The sequence below is a fragment of the Thunnus maccoyii genome, chromosome 1 (genome assembly GCF_910596095.1).
Source record: "Thunnus maccoyii chromosome 1, fThuMac1.1, whole genome shotgun sequence".
NCBI lineage: Eukaryota > Metazoa > Chordata > Actinopteri > Scombriformes > Scombridae > Thunnus > Thunnus maccoyii.
The window spans coordinates 8054573-8079847 of NC_056533.1; the positions used below are offsets into that span (position 1 = coordinate 8054573).

Below are 25275 nucleotides of genomic sequence, written 5' to 3' on the forward strand. Positions count from 1 at the left end.
CATCATCTCATAATACCACATCATCATGACAGCCAATCAGTAGGAACTGCTGCTTCCCACTTGACTGAGAAATAGGAAGTCTGGCGTTTGGCTCATTAAGGTTAGCTGAGTGCTGTCTTACCCAGCGTGTCACAGGGTTCGTTCTTCCAGGAGCAGATGTCTAGCCCGGTGAGGAGAACAGCATGGTCATGCCGTTTACCACCTTTCCCCACCAAACCTGACTGCCACTGACAGAAACTGTTGAGGGACTGGTCTGCATGGTGATTTATGGTCAAACCCAGCTGGAAGTGAAGGGAGAGGAAAGGAGATGTAGAGTGACTGAATGAATAAATCAATCATGAGCATCCAGTGCAAAACAACAAGACTTTTTGCAGAATAAAAGGGTGAATCTACTCACAGGATCCTGTTCCAGTAGTAGCAAGCTAACCACCACAATGTTGATGTCCGTCCCAATGGTGCCGTCTTTGAAAAGACTGGAAACCTGCAAAAAAAAGCAGAGAAAAAGTTTTTGGTAATAAACCAAATGTGCCAGATCTAATGTTCATGGATAACTGATTATCATATGCCTTCCTCCTCTAGAGAGAAATATAAAGTAACGTTCAACCTTAGGTAGGATGACTGTGCTATTGTTATCTGGGTTAATTTACAGGTACAAAAGCAGAACAAGCTCCACTTCCTAGGCCATGAAAATGTCTTGCACCCAAAAAAATTCAAGATATTAATGCCCATACAACATTTTTGACCACAAAAGGCAAGAGAATGTTGACGGACTGCTACCTGCAAGGCAAGGGTTGAGTGACTGATGGAGACAGGCAAAAGTGTCAGTAGGCTACTTTTCGGTAACCCTGCTAGCTTGTCTACTTGTACTGTACAAGAAGGTGAAGAGGCACATAACACAACTGTTATTGGGAAGTTAATTAACCTCCATACAGCAAAGAGAAAAACACATTAAAGCTATTTTACTTCTATTTAGTTTTTCAAAGCAAAACAAACTTGAAACAGACTACCACAGAATTTACCACAGAATTTTCTGATAAATTCTTCAATGTGTGGGTCTGTCACCCAGCTGAAGACTTCCACCAACTACAACTCTTCAAAATGTCTGACTGAAGAAACAACTCAGTACTACAACAAATGCCATTTTCAATAACCAATACCTACTGAAATGTACACTATGTAATTGTACACAATTACGGTGCTTTTTTTAAAAATAAAAACTCATAACGCAAAATCGCAAATAAGCTAGCAAATATTAGTGCTAGCTCGGTCCATCAAGAGTCTCCCATGTTAAAAGAAAAGAAGAGAAAAATAGAACTAGAACTGGGAGAAAAATAGCAATATAACTGGTTTTCCCCGTCTCTTCTAGCTTTTACTGTCTACCTACTATCTTTTGCTTTTTTTCCTACTCCCTTTTCTTCTCCCACCCTCACCATATTCATGACGGTGAGAACGTAGGTGGTGACGTTGTCTCTGCCGTGTTTCTCCAACATCTTCCTGTCTGCCACCACCAGGGTCTCCACATTCAGACCTCCCACCCTGTTGGAGTTGATGGGCGATCTCTTTGCCCTTCCTGGCCCTTCTGCCTCGGGCATCGCAAACTCATCCGGCATGATGAAACGGTCCTCAGCAGGAGGCTTGGGAGCGTCTACAAGGGCAAAAGGGGAAGGACGGAAGGGAGGAGAGACAGAGAGGGCATGAGGGAGAGACAAAGACAGAGAGAGAGAGAGAGAGAGAGAGAGAGAGAGAACTTGGCAGTGAGGGTCAAATGGATGAACCGTCTTTTTCCTGGCTCGTGCCGGGTGATAAGAGTACAGGCGTGGGTGCTGAAAGGCCAGGAAATTCACTCCCCACGCTGCTTCCTACCTCTCACCACTGGAGAGAAAGATGAAACTGTACACTAGCCTGAGGGTTGAATAGCCTCAGCCTGGTTTTGTGCCATTACAATAAATGCAACGCACTCAAATACTGAACATTTAATACACATGAATCCTCATATTAAACTGCTCTATAACAAATGTAACAACACTATTGTTATGAAATGTTAATAATACTACCATAATGCTGTGACAATACACTACTATCATGTTCTACCTGTGGTTTCAGTAGCTTTTCTACCCTAGCTGATAGAATCTGCATATCCTTCTCAGTATGAAGACGGTCAAATAATATTTAATTAAATAATAATGTTAATTAATACTGGAACAAAAAAATCACTGATTTTAGTCTAAAAATAAAATCTTTGCAGATGTTATCATATTGTATTGTTAGTATAATTGCAACCTAACCATCCTAAATTACATTCCCACATTATATACCACGTCATAAATTTGTGTAATAGGTAAAAGATTTTCCACAAAATGAGATATAGAGATTTTTTCCATTTAATTTTAAGATTTTAATGTGACTTTTCCTGCAGTTTTTATTTCTGTGCCTGGAAATACTGTATCATCGTTCACTGTAGAAGATGCCGTGCATATTTCTCTATTCACTTTATTCACTAAAATGCATGTTTTATGTAAAATACTGATAAAGTTATGTAATTAAATACTTAAATTTAACAAGGTTAATCGATTTATTCATAATGGAGTTGCATGCATGTTTAACCATGTGTGGATATGCAAAGCATTGATACATGTAGGACTATGCAAAGACATTGGTGCATAGTGTCCACTTCAGTGGAGGATATAACTTCTGTATAACATACAAAATAACATCTAAAAAAGCACAATAATTTAGCTTTGTTTTAAAGAATGGATAAAGGTTTTTAATTCTATTGTGATTAAATAATTAATGCATGAAAAGAGTCATTTGACAGACTTTACGCCTCACTGGAAAGTATAACTTGTGTGAAACTTGAATAAAGAATTTTCAGTTGGAAAAGTATAAGGAATATAAGGTTCCCTTACATACATTGCTTGCGGCGTCCGCAGAAGTGTTGCCTCTGAAGCTTTCCATGTTGGTAGTCATGGTGATGCTCCTGCTGATGATGCTGGAGGTATGGGTTGACAGGTGTGGAAGAACTGTGGCTAGATGGGTTGCCAGATCTGCTGTGGACAATGTGTTCCGCTGAGCGTTTGTAGACTACATGCGGGTGGTGACCAACGGGGGCGCTGTAGTTATGTTGTTTGGCCAGATGCTGGGGTAGCGGTGCAATCAAATACTCCTCCTCAGACACACGGATCAAACCTGACTAGAAAAGACACATGAAGCAGGCATACACAATGAATAAATACCATGGATTATTCACAAGACCCCTCAAAATAGTTTCAGATAAACTGAACAAATATTTGATAGGAATGGACTAAACCCACTGAGCAGAGCAATATGTTTTCATTGTTTAAAATAGTGTATAGACATCCACGGGGTCAGAAGTATCAAATAGTTTCAAATGTATTTAGAACGTGAACAAAGGTGAAATGTCGTTGTGTTCAATCTGTGCGTGAATCTTATGAATTTATATATATCTACCTCATCATACATCTTTATGTAAGATGTGTTTCTGTTACTCTGATGACGGCTAATGACGCTAAAACATGTTGGTTCATGGTTTTATCAAATTTTGACCAAAGAGTGATGTCAGTCTTCTAGTCTTCATATAACAGGTGGTGTAAATATTACATCATTATGTTTCTTAAGTTACTGCTTTCAACAATGTTTCTAACCTCCATAATGATGTAAAAACCTACATGTTGTGGTATCATAATACAGTCACATACTGTATACAGAAACAACTACATTGGCATTTGCTAGCACACAGCTCCCCAGTCACCCCTACAGCTTAAGTGTACCTGAAGCAACTCAGTCCCACCTATAATTACTACCCAGACCCCATCCTACCATCAGCAAATGTGAAAGACAGAATCAAAGTTGTGTGTACAACCAGAATCAGTTAAATCTGAGTTAGGGCTCTACTTAGCATTACTTGCTGTTGGCATATTTTGTTCAACCCCATCAATTAAAATATTGTGTTCCTGGCTTTGTTTCCGATAAAACATCTGCTTTTCTCAAAATAAAGCGTGTTATGTAATCCTTATTTTTCAGTATTTAATTCAATTTTGAAAAGCTTGATCGGGTAAAGTTTTTGAATTGGTTAATATAATTGAATAAGAATTTAAAACAAGGAAGATGATTAGTTAATGCAACGCTTGAATTATGATTCTGGGCTCTAAATCAACATAAAGAAGCCTCTTTTTTATTCACAACCTTGCTATTGCATTCATTGGATTTCCAACTTTGAAACAGTCAACTAATGTTTTATCTAATATCATCTTTATTGGAGGACGGCACAAACTGTTCTTTACTCATCATATCAACATACGATTTGACTTCATTTCACTGTGAATGACAAACTTTGAATGAATTCAGTGTTTGTTTGAAGGTTTTGCCCACAGACGCAGTATGAAGCAAATGTCACAGCAGAAGACCACCTCAGTCTTTTGGGTCCCTGTTTTAGTCGAGTGGCCTTAACTGCCCTCCAAACTGAGTGGCTGAGCTACTGAACCTTAAACATTCCGTCTGACCACGGAATCTTACCTAATTCACTCCACGACTCGTCAAATGTACACAAAATAGCTGTGCAATCAATCATACGCACACACATACACACAGATACATCCAAAACACTCACTGAATTTATTCACACACACAAATAAACCCTTTGACCCAATGACCCCTGACCTTTTTGTGTGTGTGCGTGTGTCATCAACTTCCCCAGCAACCTACTGAAGTGTGTGTGTGTGTGTCAGCATGAGTGTGTGAGCCAGGACCCTGCTCCTGTTGAAGTGACCCCATTCCCCCCAGACTAGCAGGTAGCAAAATAAACACAGGCAGGACAAAAGGGAAGCCATGGTGGGGCTCTTGTTGTCAAAACAGTGCCTGGATACATGGCAGGCTGCCATCATCAGCCCCATCCATCCATCCATCCATCCATCCATACATCCATCCAGCCATCCATCCATCCATCCATCCAGTCCTCTAACCATCCAGCTGCCAACACATCCTTTCATCTGTCCATAAATCATCGTCTCCTCCCATCAATCTTCCATGGTGCAAAGGGAAGTTTTACAGGAAGTTAACTGTCAGACTTCATTATTTTGACTACATGTTAGGTCCACATGGTCTAGTGGTTGGGAGTTTTGTTCTCCAACTGCAGTGTCAATGGTTTGAACCCCAGCACATCAATACTTGCCAAAAACAACCTTGAGCGAGATGCTTCGCAGCTACCTGCTCCAGCGGATTCGCACTGAAAGGCTGAACCTGCAAGTGCTGGGTGGAAAGAAAACTTCCCCTACAGAGTTATGAATAAAATATATCAAATCAATGACTTGAATTAAGAGGAGAGAGCAGGTCCTTGGCAAAAAAAAATAACTGCAGCTTCCCAAAATAGATTGGAATTCAAAACACATCTTAAGGAGGTCAAAGGAGGTGTTTTCCATCAGCACACACTGCTGTTGCTTCTCATTTGCCCATCTTTTCATCTATCTTTCTGTCTGGCATTTACAACAGACCTGACCTGCAAAAACGTACACCCCATCAAATATTCCTCTGTTAAAGATGAAACCATTTTAATTTTTTATTATCTGACAGCTACTTCGGTCAAACGATATCAGTGTAATTATCCTGCAACCATGGAGGATAATTTCACTTGTTTCAAGGGAATTTTTTTCCCTCTCAAGTAGCATCTTAGAAACATTACACTGACCTTATCAAAACATTCAATTAAGTTTTTTAAACCTTAATATGAGATTATACGGTATTAAATCTTCTTTAGATTATCTTTTTGCAGTACATATCATCTAATTTGCCACCATACATACGCTAAATACTTACTGACTTACCCCCAACCTGGCAGCCACCACATTCCAACAATAAAACTATAAAAGCTCCGACTGTCTGAACTTACTTCTTTAACTTACAACTCGCATTCCTTACATCTCCCTCTCTCTCTCTCTCTTTTGCTGCGTCACCACATCTGCCAGCTGTCCACTTTCTTTTCCAGCAGTTAGCAGATGGAAGTGTCTGTAATGATAATGACAGGAAATGAATTCCATCTGCGGGGATGGTAATAATGGTGCTGTGTGTGTGTGTGTGTGTATGTGTGTGTGTGTGTGTGTGTGTGTGTGTGTGTGTGTGTGTGTGTGTGTGTGTGTGTGTGTGTGTGTGTGTACAATTTTAATTTTCTTTTGTCAGCCTGTTCTGTGTGTTTTAGTGAATTCCAAAGACAGAAAAACTAATAAATAATTCAAACATTAGGAGATTTACTCAGTTCTCTGTACTCACAATGCACAATGTATTTCAACTGTAATGTTTCATTTTTTTAACAGTTACCTGTCTTTAAGACCTGTCAAACAAACAAAATATTACCTACTGTTGCTTTAAGTAGAACCTCATCAGCCCTTAAATTGTGAAGTAAAGGTTGATTTGTAGTTGTGTGTTAAGGAGCTACTGTAGGTTACACTGGAGCTGATGTGGGCCTCCTCAAAAATATTACTACAAATTGGGGCTACACCGGCTACAGACATGCAATGTGGAGGCTGGCAGTATTGTGATTGGTCAGCTGGGCTGTTTATGTTTTCAAGTTTCCAAAGTGCGTAGAGAATGTTGATACTGAAGGCAACATGAGAAGGTTAAAGACACTCTTGGTAGTCTTCTGTTTCTTACATCTAGCAAAGCCATTTGTGCTGCAGACCTTCTGCTTACTAGATTTCTTCATCTGGCCTGAACCCCATTAAATGGACTATAAGCACTTTCTCACAGTGCTGTAATACAACTTTTGTGACACTTTTGAATAAGTTAACTAAGAAATAGTATTTGCTTGTACACTTAAAATCTCTTGTCTGACTATGAGGCCTCATAATTCTTAAAGCAGCTTTAGTCAATATTTGTATGTTAGCAAAGCATCACCACACTTATGTGAAAGAGCTTACAGAGACTTATCACCCAACTCTGCAGTTCCTGCTTTATAGCATCTCTCAGCTCATTGTTTTGGTTTTACTGTTTTGTTTCATTCCATCGCTTTCATCATGTTGTCTTCGGCCACAGCAGGCAGCTGTTTTCTGCCAAAAAAAAGCTCTAAAAACCTAATGTACACTACCTGCTCAAGACAAAACTAAACTAAACATACCAGACTAGTGGATGAACATAGTGGAGCATTTAGCAGCTAAAGATCCAGACATTTCCCTCAGGAGTTGGTGGAGCGTATAACAGAGCTAATAGGAGAGGGAATATTGGACTTGCTTCATATCTGCTGGATGAGTAAATAAACAACTGTTTTCTAATACATTCTCCAAATTAATTTAAAACGTGATAGTATGTCAATGTTGTGTTTACAGCTTATTTCCAGTGCCCTGGAGTCTACACCTGCAAAATGATCTAAATTTAAATTCTGTTTGTACTAGCCACAATTCAATTAACACAGGTGCAGTCAAAGACATCAAATTACTGAATGCACTGTTTGACTGACAAATGCAGTCTAATACACCAAAACATATAAAATGTGCCCCAAGGGTGGATATTTTTAATCATGCATCTTGCAGATCTACATTATTCCTAGAATCAAACTGATTTTCTTGCCTGTCTCATTTTGGTAACAAAACCCTCAAGAAAAGACAAACAGTGATCAGGTAGCGAGCTGTAATACATTTAATGATGTGCAGTGTGTAAGATAAAGATGAGCCGTATAGAGTTTCACAGAGTTTTACAGATGCCCTCCTCAGAAGCAGAGAAAGGCCAGCTGCACCACTGATACGCAGACCTCTAGTTATCTCTGTACATTAACACTTGTAAGACTTGGCTAGATTAAAGGGATGAGCGCTCTCTGCTAAACACCGGTTTACTTTCTTCCCACGTTTACATGCAGACTCACACATTTCTCAAACTCATATTCGCACAGTAACATTCCAGGTTGACCCTTTTAGCTCTGATCAGCAATGGGACTGTTTTCTACATGAGGAGAAACTCTTTCAGGTCTCTTTCCTTTTATATAAGCCACAACAACAACTTACTGGAACTACTCTCAACCAAACCCCTGTGTCACTTTGGCAACATAACGGTTTATGACAGGGGAGACGGCATCTTTAGCTTGTCTCTGTATAAACTGCAGCCTCTTTTAAGGTTTCCTACCATGATATTATAAGTCAAATGAGTAAGTGCTTACATGCTGTTAAAGACTAGGGCCGAGCAGCGAGAAGCCCCAAGCTGGTGATTACCGAGCTCTGAAGCACATCTGCACTCTAGCTCAGCGGAGAATCACGTGAACACAGTGTGTGGTGAGAGGGGGAAAGAAATCAGACACGAGCAGAGAGGCCCCTCAGGCACCTAACTTATTCAATAGAATCATCATCTGAATAATTATAGTTTGCTCAAGTGAATTATGTGTCTTTAAAATGGGGTAAGAAATGGGTAGTGAAGAGATGGTAATTTTGGATCTTCTAAAAGAAAACAGCACAGTAGAAAAGAGCCAAGCAGCAATGACAGGGCATAGCATCGGCTGAGTTTCTCCTCCCATAACTTCAAATGACTGTTTCACAGGAGCATTCATAGAAATACGACAGGATTGATGAGCTGCTACCGGGCCATTTACAATCACTCCATTAGTGATAGCATGTCTAGATAACCCTCTTCATGTACTACTGATTAGGATCACAACGTGTCAATAGCCCAGGGTATTTCAGTCCTTGTTTGGCCTCGCTAATTGTCTTTGAACAACCTACTGACACCCTTTGAGCATGTCTAGGGAACACAGCAGAGGTGGGCACACACAAAGACAGAAACTGATGGTGTTGGATGAGTCTTTTGTCAGTTGGAGCCTTTGGGCACGGTCCCACTCGTTATCCCGTGTAGACACAGCAGGGAACAGGAGGACTACTCCCACACCAGCCCATACAAATGGAAATGTCCTCCTTCAAAGTGCTGTTAATTGCACTCTAACTGGGTTACAGTGCAGCTATAACACTTTTACTGACTAAGAGATGAACTGCTGCTGCTATGATGCAAATGATGTGAGGGTGAAATTTAAATGAACTTTAAGGTTTGTAATTCTGGTGAAATTCGCATAGATGTGTTGGGGATTTGTGTGAGAGCAACTTTTCAGTTTTCCAGCAAAGGGCATCCAGCTTAGTAATTGTGCCTAGGGCTGGATAGTTGGAGGTGACATGGGTGAGATGGGAAGTCACACCCTAACACCCAGAGGAGCTGAATGAACTTGAGGTTTTAAAGGACAGGAAAAAGGAAAAGAGTGGGTCATCATATCCAGTGACAATAAATTGGTACATTCACAGTCAAGAGTTGATTCTGTCAACAATTTCACCCAAACTAAAAAAAAAAGGTCTGACAGTTAAACATGGTCTGACATTTCCATACATTTCCAATATAAAAACAATATAGAGGCCCATTGAAATCACTGCTGTTTATAGGCTTCAGGTCAGTTTTCATCATGGTGAACCACGTTACATTTTCAATGAGCTCCTAGACATGAACATCAGGTTGTCACCATCTGAAACAACCTCTCCACACACCATTTTAACATTGGAATTGGGAGGGATGCATTCGATAAATTCTGTAATTTTCCTAACCCGACATTCACACCCACTTCATGCACTGAAGTGGGTGTGAATGTGAAAGTGATTGGCCGGGGTGAGAAAGTAAGCAGTGTCTGAACTTTTCTTTTAAGCCCTTTTCATTCTTTATTATTTCTGTCATTTTTGTGTTTACAACCAAGTACAACACTATGATCACCTTCCAGGAGAAACTGTCTGAAAATGTGCACCCCATATTTATCTAATTATTGCATCTTCCCCCATTTCTATGACGACCGTCTTTTCACTTCGCCTTTCAGTGTGGACATATTGAAAAACACTTTTGCCTTCCAACATGGTTGGACGCCACATTGTACAAAGTTCTTTTTGAGCATATCCCAGCCCTCAGGCTGGTTACATGCTTCTTCTGACAGGCACGTTTAGAAGGTTGGAAAGAGGGGGGCCTTCGCTGCCCAATTTTTCTGAAACTGAAAATCTGACAGTCACACTTGCTTTCTGCAGCGATTGGCCAGGTGTAAATAGGTGTGAAAAGCTTCAAGTGCTCTGCAAATTGTTTTTTCTACATTTTTACATTCCTACTTTGGCTACTATCCATGAGTCACTATTGAACTTCACTGTTTGCCTCTACAGTATGTTAGCAGTGATGGAGGCAGTGTGCTTTCTGAAAGGAGATGGGACAATTGTGAGCAAAATCTGGATCAGGTGCTGAACAGCCGAGGCATGATCTGCATCAATAAATTATCTTTCCCTTTGCCTGCATTCCATGTTTCTGCAAACATGTAACATGTATACATGCAGTACATAACAAACAATGACTATAGATACCATGAGCAGGTATCCTAATGTGGTCCCTTGTTGAAGTAATGACAAACTCCTGTTTAACACATCTAACTAAAACTTAAGGCACAGCATCCCACCCAAAACTCCACATCCCTTCTAGTTTTACATGGACACTAGTGAAAGTATCCTCACTTCAACAGTCTGAAGTGATTTAAGCCTTCATCAGAACTGGAATGGAGACTTCAAGGACTCCACTATGATGTGACAACTGGGGCTGAAAGGTTGCCACACTACATGCCAATTGAGGGCTAGATCTTAAATGGTAAACAGCACTACATTGTATTTAAAACACAAACTTTTATATTAGCCTCTGTCCTGGCCAACAAAGACTGAAAAAACTCCATAAAACAATCCAAAAATACAACTATTACACTTTAATAACTCAACAAACTGCTTGTTAGTCCTGGCAGCACCAGGTTTACTGTAAGCCTGGACTGTTTTGTCACAGCACTAGTGAATGTAGCGCATTGGTGACAATAGTAGGTCAGATTTGATGTATGGGCTCTGTTTGTAGAAGTTGCAGCATCCACTTGAAGACTTCAACACTGGCCATTAGTCTTATGTGAGAAAGACCTTGCACAGACCAGAAAGGACACACACACATACATGGACTCTCTGTTTTTTCTCTCTCTTTCACACACACAGCATCCCACACCCATGCTGAGAGCCTGACCCCTCTCTCCTGCTGGCATCTAACACTGGGCACTACATCACTGTCAGCGTCCAGACCACCAGGGAACGGCTCCGGGCCACTCTCCTCTTGTAGCGCCAAGCTCTGAGCTCCTCTGCGGCCCAACCCAGTCACTGAATTATGGCCAAACCAGAGAGGCACATTGTAGTGCGGAGACATTCCAATTTGTTGGCCTTTACAGAAAACGGACAGGTACAAATGGCCCAAGCACTAGCTGGAAATCAGTCATTCAAGTGTCATTTTGGGTCTGCAAAACCTGAGGGATTTGGACATTCACACACACATCATATGTTGTTTCTTTTCCCAGCCCTGAGGATGAGTAATCATATATTGTCTCAGCTCCATGAGGAGTCTAATGGGATTACAACATCTACACATGTTAAATATTCAAACGGAGTAAGTGAGTGTGTAAATGTATGCCTTTTGGCCAAATACTCTTATTTTCCAGATGTAGTTTACAGACACTTTTTCAGATATTTGCATGTCATTTCAAAATCCCGTATTGCTGTTTTGGACTAAAACTGCCTTTTAAATAATCAATTATTCCTAAAATACATATTCAATTTTACAAAAGGAAAAAACAAGAGGCTTTGAAGCCAGCAGCAGTTGTGCAAGAGAAGATGTCACATTTTCCAAACAAGCAATAGACCTCAACCCCTCATATATTCACAATGTGATGTTTTCTACAACCACAAAGCCCTCCGGAGGATACAGTACATCCAGCATCAATAGCAGAGTCCGGGAACGGGGCAAGCCTCTTTTTCACACCCCAGGGAGCTCTGTGCTTGGTGGAGACAGACAGAGGTCGTAGGTTGTGCTCCCTCTTACAACAGTTACTGGTGGTTGCTACAACACGCGGCACCGTGTCAACTACAGCCACCAGACAGCAGGCCTGATCTGTGCTGCCTGAAAAGATGAAGGGGGCTGGAAGGGAGAAGAAAGGAGGTGTGTATTGACACTTCCCCTAGTGTTTTTTTTCCTCTCACACATGGGTGCACACACATACATTTAAGTTGTAAACTGTGATACCTGGGGGTGTTGGGTCATTAGGCCAACCCCTGACAAACATCCAAGAAGTCTCCCGAGCTCATTTAAGTCAAACCATGGTTAAAAATGTCACCACAAACACGTGAGGTTAGTTTGTAATGTTTACTGAGTTTGCATTATTAGAAGCTCACAGGGATTTAAGACGAGTTACTATAGAAAAGTCAACAGAGGAAACTGAAGGCAAAGGCAACCAGGGAAGGAAAATGAAACACTTCGACTAGATCAACCAGCAAGTCTATGAAATCTGCAGAAGCTACAGACAAAGTGCTCTTTGTTTTCTCTTTCTTTATCTCTCTATCTTCCTGTCTGTAGAAGCCAGCCAAATATATTGCGTATCACCAACTACACTTCAAACATATGATGTCATCAAATCAATCAATGTCACCTGCTGAGCCAAATCCGACTTTATCAGACAGATCCCAACACATCTCTTATCATGATACATTTAGTCGCTTGATGGTGGTCTAAATAATCAGCTCTGTCGTGTGAATTAGTGCTTCTGCACATACTCCCGGAAGCTTAATAATAATAACAATAATTTCCTCTGACATCAGTGGAGGCATTGTTTATTTCAGGCAAGATGGCAACTATACCTCACTGTGGGAAATTCTTTAAGTTAACCAGTTGCTTCCAACAACACTGTCATTTCTTACAGTTCAACTGTTCATCTGTTCTGCATTTGCTCTCATCAGGGTACCATGTATTGCTTTAAAAAACCTCAACTGACATTTTTTCTTGTGTTGTATCAACCTGTAGCGATGAAGACTCAGGAAAACTGATCCCATGAATTTTACCTATTGGACACTCTGAACCTGAGAGCTCAGTTTCCAGAGAGCCCAACCTGTCTCTGACCTGGCCTTCAGGGGCTTGGGAAAGATCACAGTAAAGGTCATGGTCAGCTCTGCCATGACCTGACACAGCCAGGCTGACACGGGGAGAATCCAACAATGAAATGCTGCCAAGTCATGAATAATGACTTGTAATTTATAGCAGCCACAGGGAATGTCCAAAATATTGCACCTAGTGTATTTCTGTAAGCCTGCTTGTGTCCTAGATATGGCTCCACAGCTAAGTGATTTGAATGCTGAGATCTGCAGGGAAAAGTTGTTCTGATAACCTTTTAAATGAGACTATTTGTTGCTGTACAGATTTCTAACAAGGTACTGCATTTTATGTTCTTTTCCCATGTATGTTATACTGTATGTTTAAAGTGAATAAAAATGGCGCAATATATCTTAATATATGTAGAAAAAATTAGTCGATGAATCAATTATTATATCTATTCTGATCATCGAGTCATTGTTTAAGTTATTCATCATCCACAAATGTCAACAGTTTGAGTTTCTTCAGTCTGAGGATTTGCTTCTTTGATCTTTTATATCATTGTAAATTGAACATCTTTGAGTGTTAGACATGAAGATGGTGTTTTTCAGGTCTCAGAAATTGTAATGGGCTAGTTTTAACTATTTTCTGACATTCGAAAATCTAAACAAGTCATTGATTAATTGAAAAAATAACTGACAGATTAATTGATACTTAAAATGATCATGAATGACAGCCCTAAATATATCACATATGCAATATCAAAAAAAATCTCAATATTGTGAAGCCTCAGATCACCGTCTTCTGTCACTGATTCTTTCACAAGCTGCTAAAAAAGGAGTCAAATTTCTGATTACACTGAGGATGTATATTCTGACTACTTCCCTCACAGGGGCGAGCACAGGCTTGGTAGTGAAGGACTCAGAACCGCCCTCGTCACCCCCAAGAGAAGAATCCTATCCTGGAAAGGGGCTGGGAGGACAGAGGGGAGCTGTAAATCATTCCCCTTCTCTGCATTCACATGAGTGGCGAGCAGCTCTGAACTTGCACTACACAGTAAGAACCTGTGAGAGTCCAGGTCGACACAAACCCCCACCCGACCGCCCACCCTACCACCCGCCTCCTCCCCACACCCAAGCAGAGAGGATTGGGGTCAACCAGCACAGAGACCTCAGATGAGAAAACCTCAAAAGAAGAAAGCAAACTTAGAGAGGACGCCCCCCACTCCCTCCCTCCCCTCTCCCTCTCTCTCTCTTACAAATCAGAGAGCATTACATATGAAACAACATCCTTTCATCTCTCACGCAAAAGAGAGACTGACAGCTTCATTTCACTCAAAAACATGAGTGTGGTGCTTTATAAGGACAGAGAAAGTAATTAAAAACCAACAAATAACACCATGTTTAATTAATAGGGATTTACAGTAGAAAATCCCTCTTTGCCAGTCATCCATCCTGCCTTGCTCTTAATACCATCTCGCCCTTCATTTGAACAGCTGAATCTCACTTCCATCTGCTTGACCTGGACCAGGGTGAATGTTTAGTCCCAGTAGCTGGTGCTGACACCTCTGCTGCTATTAAAAAGCAGATTCAAGTCCAAAAAATCCTATTTCAGACACTTTCTTTTCCCCTTCCCTCCTCTTTCCTGCTCTCTGTTGAAAGGAGACATTGACATGAAGAACGAGGAAGCTCTCGTTCTTTCTTTCTCCCCCTCTCTTGCTCTCACCCCATTTCTTCTCCAAAGCCCTTTGACTGAACAGAGTCCATCTCTCCAACTCTCTATAAAGAGACCATCCAGCCTCCCTGGGAGCTTCCACCCCAGACAATGAATTCACATTATTCTTGCACAACACTTTCTCTCTCTACCCCTGCGGTCCCGGCTCGCTTCTCATTCATTATTTCACCCTCTTTGCTTTTTTCTCTCGTGTCCTTTTTTTTTTTTTTTTCTCCCCCCTGGATTTCCTCGTCTTCTTCTCTTTCCCTGACTTTCTTCCTCTCTAGCATTGTTTTTAATCCCACCTTAATCTCTTTCTTAACCCCCGTCGCTGCATCGAGCAGACTTGAATGGCTCTTTCCTCATTTGTACTTAATCCAAATATTCTGGACAGAGGGTTAGATGAAAGGCAGGGGTTAACTGCTTTCGTTGTTCTAAGCCTCACAGTGGTCTAACAACACACACACAAACACACACATACACACACACACACACACACACACACACACACACACACACACACACACACACACACATTGATGGACTAAGAGAAACAGATAGAAGGAGGAGGAAAAGGCCCAGATCTCCCTTTTGATGCACTTGTCATTACATCTCATTTTATTCTTTCCCCTTTTACTTTTCCAACAATGCTGCTCATCTTGCCTGAGATATAAAAACATGAGTCCACTTAACGGGCCGAGTGAACATCCGACATGGCCCTGCAGTCACACTCAGGAGAGGAAGAAGACCAAAAAAAACTAGGCAAAAGCTTGGGAGGAGTAAAAAATAGATCAAAGCGTTCATCGCAGCCCATTCAAATGCAATCACGACCCAATCACATTGTGTTCTCGCAGCGCTTTTAAGAGAACGGGTCAGTGGTGTTTTATTGTGAGTGAGAGCTAGCCTAATGAAAGGGACAATGCGAAGATTAGCAGTGCCAGCCAGGCGGCTCAAACTTCACCCTGGCTTTAATTGCTGCAAACAAGAGGAGATGTAGAGGCAGGGCAAACAGAGGACAAAAGAGCAGGGCAAGCGCAGGAGGAGGAGGAGGTAAGAGGAGGTATGAAGGCTGGATGATAAATGGAGGTACGGCTTTTATGGAGGTGTAGTGTGTCCATCTGGTCCAGGCTGGTGTGGGATGTGTCAAGGAATGCATGTGTGCTGGTGGGCCAGAGGGTCTAGGCACCTCATAAACCACAAATGAAAGCAGAGGATCTTGTAATTACAGAGTCCTTGTGGTTTCAAGAGAAAAAATCTTTATCTTGAATGTGAGGAGTTCACAACTGTGGGCAAAGCAACCAATAAGTCCATACTTAAAGCCCCAGCATAGCATCACTGCCGAGAGCAGGTCTGTTGTGGCTGAGTGAGGAATTATGACATCACAAATTCTGTGATTTTGTTTTTGCTCAGAAATAAAGCAAATTCAGCTTAGGAGTTTGGGAATTATGCTTTATCACTTTCTGTCTTTTGAGTGTTAGAAGAAAAGATCAATATCAATCTTATGTCTGTAGGTTAAGTGTTGAAGTCTGGACATATTAGCTAGTTTAGCATGGAGGCAGCGGGAAACAGCTAGCTAACCTGTCTCTGTATAAACACTTCTACAGAAGACTAATTAATATGTTACTTACATGTATCTTGTTTGTTTAACTCATTAATTAACAGAAATGTAAAAATGACATTTCAGTGAAGTGATACTTCATGACAAACAACAGTTTATCCATCCACCAAGTACTTCTATGCAGCATCTCCAGCTATGGTCATGATGATGACCTCTAAAATGACAAAATGTCATTTTTACATGTATGTACACATTAAACAAATGAGATACAACATATTAGTGAGCTTTAGAGCTGTTGGTAGGAAGTTTTTTTTGTTTGTTTTTTTCGCTTTGAAAGGCTAGCTGCTTCCAACGTTTATGCTAAACACATTCTGACTCCAGCTCTGTACTAAACTCACAGGTCGATATTATTCTTCTTCTCTCACTTTCTGAAAGAAAACAATATGCATATTTCCCAAAAATGAGCTTTTACATTAATATTCATATACACAGTACACCAGTGGGTGTGGTGACTGCAGGAATCTGGAAATAGCAGTGACCAAAACTTAGCATGGATGCATAAACAAGGCAACAACATGGAAAATGTGATGAAGACACTTTTCCACAAGGCAAAACAAACAGTCTTCCACTTTTAGTGCTGGTGTGAACAGCTGGGCTGACTGTTCACCATGTCACTTTCAATATGGATCTATGTGCCGACACGTTGTCATCAACAAGTTAGCAAAATTAGTTCCTGCAGGAACTGGATGATGCTGTTGATTTTTAAGCAAGTACACATGACAAATACCCACAACATGTTAACCATAGTCTTCCCAAGATTGTGCTCTGGGTGCTGGCTCTACAATTAACAGTTAACTGGATTATGGCCTTTCTTCATCAGTGTAGTTTCTCTCCTCTTCTCTCCTTTCACATTCTCTTGTTTTTCCACTCCTCCCATTGTTCAAAGAAGTACTTGACAAAGCACTAGAAAACGATGCTTACTCTCATGGGCAATGATGTCATTTTGCAGTTCACCCATAGTATTACCAAAGTCTTAATTGTGCCAACAATGCTGCATCAAAACAATCTGATTATTAAAGGAACAAAGGCTTTTAAAGGCATAAAGGCAAGGAGTTTGAGGTAGAGATTGAGCCCAAAATCTTTTGAGTGAAAGCCTTTTATTTCCAGTATTCCTATTAGTGTTTTTGAGGTAATGTAAAATGGTTTGGAAATGTTTCATCCACCCAAGGGATGGAGAATTTTCTCAAAAACAAGGAGAAAGCATGTAATCCACTTAAGGGGATAACCATGTAATCAATTTTAGCTAAAAAATATATAACAAGTGTAGAGTTTTTTCACATGAGAGGAGCTTGCAATGCCAACAGGAGCCCCAAGGAACCGAGAAGTTGCTGGCAAACACTTACCAGCCCAGAGCAGGTCGATATGGCTGCCGAGGAGGCCGACAGGTTGCGGATAAATCCCTGATACAGGCAGTTGTCAAACTCTGCATCTTCGAACACCGTGACGATGCCATCCGAGCCCAGAGTCTGCACAGTGAACCCTGGGCCAACCACAGAGGACGGACGCAGGTCCAGGTGCATGTGTCGCCCGAAGGCAGAGAGCCGGTAGTGCAGAGACGAAGAGAGGGACCTCCTGCTGCGATGGCTTCGCCTGGTCACATCGTGGGTCAGGTATCCTCCCTCAGCGTCCACCTCCACCGGGGTTACAAACACGTAGTCTGAGGAGGAGAGAGATGGACATGAGGTCAAAGGAAAGTCGCTCTTTGACTTGAGTTATGTTATTTGGCGTACACACTTGCTTCATCTCCTTCTGCTTCAGCTATATCTTCAACATTTCCCAGAATGTATTTGGCCAAGGAGGAGTGTGAAAACTTGCATTTAGCTCTTGCTTTTACATGTGAGTAGAGAGTAACAGTGACGCCATACTTACAGTATGAAAATAAAGGTCTATCTATCTAGTAATTGCTTTTCATTCTGGTTTTATTACTGAAAAAAGATATTTTTTGATAGTTGAAAAAAGTTCTGATATCAAATTTAGAATTGACCTGGTCGCATTAAGCCAGTTCTATTCACAAATGCACCCAAAAACAAGGTACATCACCAACAGGTTTAAGAATTGTCCACAGGAAACAAAATCACAGACACTAAACTGACAAGCTTGTGTTCGGGTGAAGGGTTCAGTGCTCGACTGTTGCCCAGAGCGCAGCACATCATATGTATCACAGATGGTTTTTAACAGTAGCCTTGAACGCCAACATCATACTTCCATGGATGTCAGATATGGGTCAAAACTTCAGAACCAGAGGTTGTAAATATATGATGTCCTGATTTCATGCAGTTGTCATGGAGTTCCAGTCTAATAAAATGCAAAAATTATTTATTCACTAACCATTTCAATAGAGTAGAGCAGTGGGAGGCACTTTATGATAGTAAAGGCAGAAGTTATAACAATTCCAGAAGTTTCCTTCTTGCATTGTTTCCTCTCTCTTTCAGCCTAGTTGATTCAACAAAGGTTTTCTGCATGTTGATCACCCTCCTATGCAGTGTCTGCCGGGAGAAGTCCACCTCCCTTCTTCACTCAGTAAATCAAAGCACACAAATCATCTCAACTTGCCTCCATGGTTTCTACAGGACAAAGCAGCCAAGAGGGAATCCCTAAGTGTGCACTGCACTCATTGGTCGCTACTGCAGTAGTGTCAGCACATAATAAATATATTTTTTACCACATAAACATGAGATATGTCACCCCATTTGACACTGAATTTGTAATATTCCTAATTGGTTCTTTGAAGATCATGGTCTTCCCCACTTTGGGAACCACTGGTCATATCACTGAGCCCATCACTGCCATATATCTCATTTAATTCCCAATTTCTCTCTCTCTACAAACATGGAATCATGCCAGCTGGAAGAAACATTCATAGATGTCAAAAGATAAGTACTCACCATGATTTAATCCGTGGCTGTTGCTGGAAGAATAGCTGGCCGAAACGGTGTGGGAGGAGTGTGAGCAGTAAATGTGCAGCGTCTGCAAAAAAATTATAATAATAATTGGACAGGTAGCAACAGGTTGCAAGCACTGGAAGGAGTGGAAGCCAAAAAGGTGATAAATGGAGTTCCTCTGTTGAAACATGAGTTGCACTTTTGTTTAATTTGGGATGACAATCACTTGTCTGACTTTTCACCACAATGAATGACAACAGCAGTGCAGACAAAGTGCAGTTTGTTATTGACATAAACCATGCTGAAAAGAGACAACTGTTTTAGTCCAAAACTAAATAGGTGCAGGTGTTGGATTTAAGAGTGTGTGCATTTCTAATTAAGTGCCACATGCCTTGATAATATTCCAGGACAAGAGAGTGGAGAGGAGCTTGACTGAGGTGCAGCCGACCAGCGGGATGGGTAAAGTCCATATCAGAAGAAAAAAGCAATCCATGATGATGGCATGCAAGCTTACAACTCCTCCGTTACCTCCTAAAAGAGCGCAAAAGTAGTAATAACCTGCGGTATCGCATAATGCAATATGCACGCATTGTTTGGTGTTTCTGTTCTTTGCTCGTTCAGGTGAAGTCGGCAGGTTGCAGCAACCGGTGGTGCGCACTCATGAGTGTGTGTGAGTGTGTGTGTGTGTGTGTGTTTGTGTGTGTGGTGTGTGTGTGAGGAGGAGCGGCAGCAGGTAGCAGAGTCGGGGAGCACCAGGAGGAGCGCTGACTGAGCACTCAGCCCGGCTCTGTGAGAGTCGGCCTGCTGGATGGAGCACTAGTCAGCGGCCAGCAGCCAATCAGCGCGCAGCATCATTTACCACGCGTAGATAAAAGAGAAGAAAAAGAGATTCTCCTCTTGGCAGCTGCACGACTGCTGCCTTCAGGTGCCGCTCGTACATTTCTTTTTAGAAGTTTAATGGTTTCTTCAGATTTTCTAAATTTATATTGCCAGAATGAAGTGCGGCAAAAATAAATCAGAACAATGACTGACTTCAGACCGACAATCATTTGTCATTCTTCCAGTTTTTTCCAACTGTTATAAACTTTAAAGACTACGTTTGAGAACCGTCAGATTTGTTGTAAAGATTTCATATCCCCTTTCAGTCAAGAAATATATAGATTGGCCAGATGGTGGTGCTCTAACAAGGAATGTTGTTTTGGCCTATAAATCTAGAAGCATGAAGTCTAGGTGGCAAATGACAAAAAATGTCTCAAATCAAGGTCCACTTATTTGATTGTTCTGGAGCTGTCTACTGTATCACGTGGTCATCACCATAAACATACTGAGATTGTTCTGTTGTCTTGTCAAATGTAGATATTAAATCTACCATCTGTGGGACTTCTCATCCATGTTGATTTATGAGACAAGCTTGAAAGTGCATCCTCAACATGAAAACAGCAATTGACAATATAGTTGCTGTTGTTGTTAGAAAACATGTAGGTAGTAAGTGCTTTCAAGGTCCACTTACTACATGTTTTCTGGAGCTTTTGACCGTATGTTCAACATATATTATATTACGTATACATATATTGATTTTTGCGTCAGCTCTGACAGTTTTCTCTCCCTTTTTCCAAAGTTACAGGTTTTTTTTACAGGTTATACTGTATATTTTAATACCCTGCACTTGAAAATTGGCTGTGCAAATGAACAAAAAAAATGAAAAAACATACTGCAAATGTCAACATCAACACCAAAACTCATCAGGGTGTGTCATGCCCACACATTTGGTCATGGTCCATGTGTAATGGCAACTTTTAGTTTTATTGTTCTACAACTTTGTTTCAGTCTCGACAAAATTTACAGACAAGATATTTCATTTCCTACATCTTCTTTGTATTGCACATTTGTTATGTTTAGTTGCTGGGCTGCACAAACTAATAAAGGATGCTGCTTAGCCATTCTAGCATTACATGATTATTTGCAGGACTCCCTGAAGTATGTCTGACCATATTAAGCAGTGTTTCATCTGCAGCTGTGGAACTGTCAGCGAAATGTTTTATGTTCGGGTTGAGAATGAAATGATGCTTTCATCACATTATACCAACACACTGACAAAAACAATACAACAATGCACTGAGTAAAGCCTGTGCCCAAAACAAGAACAAATGAGGACAAATGCACATGATCACAATAAAACTAATACAAGCCGTAGCTTAAAAAAAAAAAGCATTAAAGATGATTTATGTAGGGTTTTTGTTGTAAATGTGGTCAGCATATGTTTTCTAAAAAGTTTGCAGCCCATTAGAAAGTGAATTGCTGTTTCTAAAATTGACACAAAACATTTTCTGCAAGCATGGACTTTCTAGGGTCACTCAGCTTAATATTTTTGACATTTCTGACAACACCTGAAGGCAGCATTGTGCTGTACTCAGTTCTTCCTCCTTTCAGCGGTGTTCTACAAGTCAGTTAAACCAGCCAAAATGGAGTCATATTGTTGAAGCGTTTAAGAGTCATATGGTTAAATCTGACTTGTTAAAGGGACACTTCATTGGCTGGTATTGTAAAGCATGTGTGTAATCCTAATTGTTGTGAACAGGTGGTCCTGCAGTAGCCTTTTCCATTCCAGTGGCTGGCAAACACCTGGATAGGTTAGTGGAATGCACCGACAGACACACTGCTGAAGTGTACAGCCAACTCACTACACAGATATTCACACTCCGTCGAGCATAATAAGGCTTCTCACAGCTCTTGCCAGCTTTTCTGGCAGGGCACAAAGTGCTGCCCGAATGCAACATCACCAATAACCCCTCAATATTCTCATGGGGCTTAAGAATGTCTGCGCTACTTAATCCTGTGTTTAGAGTATACTGACCAAATCACCCTTTGTGGAATTTTTTTTATCTGCTACGCTCTTAGACCTATAGTATTACAACAGGGTGCTGTAGGAACACTTCGTTGTGATAGTTTTACAGCACATAATCTTGCAAAAAGCATCGTATAAAGGGTCAACCCTATGCATTTATTGATCTTCATGATGATTTTTATCATGCAGATCAAAGATGATCAACTAGCACAGGCTTCCTTGATGTGTGAATTCAACACCGTCCCACATTGCATAATCTATCCAATCTACCCATATACACCAACCCTATCACCAGACAGGAATGTTGATATTGGACAAATTTGCAGGTTCAATGCCAACATTTGTTTTTACTTCCAACACCAACGTTTTAAAAAAGGTTGCTTTCTACATAGTATGGTTAAGGTAAGGGGAAAATTATGGTTATGGCAAATAAGGTATGGTTAAGGTATGTTTTGGGGTTAGCCATGGTTATGGTTAGGGAATAACTGTGATTTGAGTTAGTAAAAAAAAGGCGAACGTTGATTGCAGGTCTGTGACACGACACAAATTCCTATCTCCTGCATGAAAGTCAGTGCTCGCTACTTCCTGCATTGACACTGATCATTGGCATTGGACATACATCATGAGGTGCAAAATTGTGCAATATGCATGGAATTCTGAGGGATGCAAGGGTGGTATAGACAGTGACATCAGCTGTGCCAGATAACAGATTTATCTCTCCAGACAGTCAAACCAGGAACCAGTTAAATCAACAACATGAGAGGTATCCAGAAATGTCTTGCAGGTAGAAGCAAACAAAAGACCAAGGTGAAGACCAATACAACAATCTTAACAGCAAACAGTTTATTTTACTCCTGATGGACATGCATTCGTAGCAGCTGGAGAACTGCTAGCTCATATGCAAATGAAATGCCTTCAAATGACCCAGTCTGTCTTTTCAATTGTCCTACTATGCATCCCTTTGTATTAACATAAGAAAGTTGCTGTAGTATCTCAAAAAGGCTTTGCATTCCATATAGCATGCTAAAGCATGCAGGAGACACAATCAGAGCATCAGGAACATTTTAGCAGCAGTGTGCAAGTTAATTGAAAAATGTCATCCATTATTCATTACTTATTTCTCAGTGAAGAATTCATTACATTACTCATTACATTACTTTGTATTATTCAGCCCATCTCCTTCAAAGGTGCCACCCACATATTGCATCTTCTGTATTTACTCTGACAACCTTAGTGGATGCAGCAGATCCAGAAGCAAAACCTTGGCACTGTGTTGGCAGAAAGCATGCTGTATTCCCAGGTGGATGTTGCAGGCAGTTTGGTAGCCTTTTTTTCTGACAGATGGGGCAGATTGGACATCATTGCATAATTGTCTCATTGTGGCGTTGCTCTTTCTGTAATTGAAATCAACATGTCAGGTTTGTTTTTTAACAGCCATTTTTACAGCCTGCACCAGATATTGTTGGTGTGTTCACCCTAACAAAACCAAGTTGAACATACTGAGCCTGTAAGAATGGCACTTTCTCTTTAGACTTCTGTTTAGCATGTAGCAGTGAAGCATGCCGGGAAAATTGAAATCAACAAAAACATCAGTGTGCAGATCTGCAGGGGCACCCTCACAGCCCGTTAAAGGGTGAGGGGTTCTGTGCAATGTTAAAATGCATTGTGTAATATTGTGCTTTCAAAACCTTAAAAAAGAAAATTCACTTTTTTACAATAAAGGATGTCACATTATGGAACAAACTTCTCCATTGGAAGAGACACCCTTATGATGATATTACACCTCATTGGCTCATTACAACGTCTGGTTGTCATTAAGATGTAAGATGTAATTTTGGTGGCCCTGTACTTGGCCTAAGTGTTAGTGTAAGTGTCAGTGATTTGAGGTTGCTGGGAAATTTCCTGCACTGTACTTTGGAGGGTAATTGCACTGTCATCTGCACAGTGTGATGTAGAGTTAGTGAAGAAACATGACCACACTGTTTCCGCAGTTCCGCAGAAGGTCCCTGAGTTGTTGTATAAGCTGCCTGTGTTTGACACTCCCGCTGACTACCTGATTACTCTGCCCCAGCCGACCCATTTGGTCCTATGCCACACCGAAATACACAACATTAAGAAAGGAAAGTGGAAAAAATTGTGGGCTGAGAGCCATTTTGTAATGTGGTTGAAGTGGTTCCTGCCCTTTGTTTCTAGCTATTTCTTTCAGCATGGATGCTTCTCTTTCCTTCCCCCTGAAAATGTAGTTTGTATTGTTGGTGGTGGCTACAGATGTTTTTAAATCTGAGCAGTGTTACACCCCGGTACACCACAGCTCGTTGCACCGTGCCACTGTGTTGACAGACGATGTGCTTATTTATGGCATGCTAAACCAACTGTCTGAAGCCCTTAGCAGTCTCGCTCTCTCTCCCTCCTTCTCTCATTTTGTCTCTCCCCCAGTTGGGTTGTTGAGTTACCCAGGCCTGTCAGGCCAGTCTGTTGTTTGTTTCCCAAAAGCCATACAACATATCTTGTTGCAGCTGGAAATATAAGCAGTTGGGTTTTCTGGCCAGGGATGGAAATAGATTGTAAGATTTAGAGACCACACTGAGATGCGATCTATCCCCTGAGCCTTCTGTCCTGGGAACATGACATGAGAGGAACCAGAGTTAAAACAAGTTGATGGTATCTCAGAAGCAGTAGGCTGCATTAATGAACCTTCACAAACATATGTGCACTCACAGGGTAACATAATGTAAGACTTGAAGAGGTGGCACTCAAAGCTCTTCATTATGACGGTGAACATGGTCTCCATGCTATGTCACTGTAAACACAGAAGCTTAGTCTCATCTACCATGATACATTTCATGATCTCCTCTGACTGTAATAATTTGAACAAATTTAATAATGTGGGCCTCTGTCTCGCTAAGTGTGTTGTGCTTTTTAAACGATAGGTTTTACATTTTCCAGTCCATCTCAATATGATAATCACATGCCATAGGTTCAGTACTTTGGAAAAAAGAATTTTGGCTCACTGTAATAATTCATAGCATAACTACTGTAAGACATGGGGCAAGTCCACAGTCCTATTTATTGGCAAAAACACAACAATACCCTCCAGATATATGCAAATAAACTGCTTTGAATAATAATTTATGTCTCATGTTTTTTCAAGTTCAATTAACCCCCTAAGAAAACCTTAAAATGACATCTATTTATTCTCCCTTATTGAAAAATCCTAAATCTATGAATATGCAAATATTTTTTCATTCCAAAAGTTTAATTGCTGAACTCAAGTTGTCTCC

General features: G+C 40.9%; 1 protein-coding gene across 1 annotated transcript in view; it reads right to left on the reverse strand.

Moving 5' to 3' along the window:
- Positions 1 to 19918, reverse strand: part of adamts18 (ADAM metallopeptidase with thrombospondin type 1 motif, 18) — a 60597-nt gene extending 40679 nt beyond the window's left edge. Inside the window, exons 1-7 of the mRNA XM_042416634.1 lie at positions 19541 to 19918; positions 19153 to 19234; positions 17611 to 17924; positions 2911 to 3190; positions 1431 to 1645; positions 398 to 481; positions 122 to 281 (exon numbers count right to left, since the gene is read on the reverse strand). Of these exons, the coding sequence (XP_042272568.1) occupies positions 122 to 281; positions 398 to 481; positions 1431 to 1645; positions 2911 to 3190; positions 17611 to 17924; positions 19153 to 19234; positions 19541 to 19642 (1237 nt within the window). The 5' untranslated portion in view covers positions 19643 to 19918. The remainder of the gene's footprint in view (positions 1 to 121; positions 282 to 397; positions 482 to 1430; positions 1646 to 2910; positions 3191 to 17610; positions 17925 to 19152; positions 19235 to 19540) is intronic.
- Positions 19919 to 25275: the final 5357 nt, after the last annotated feature.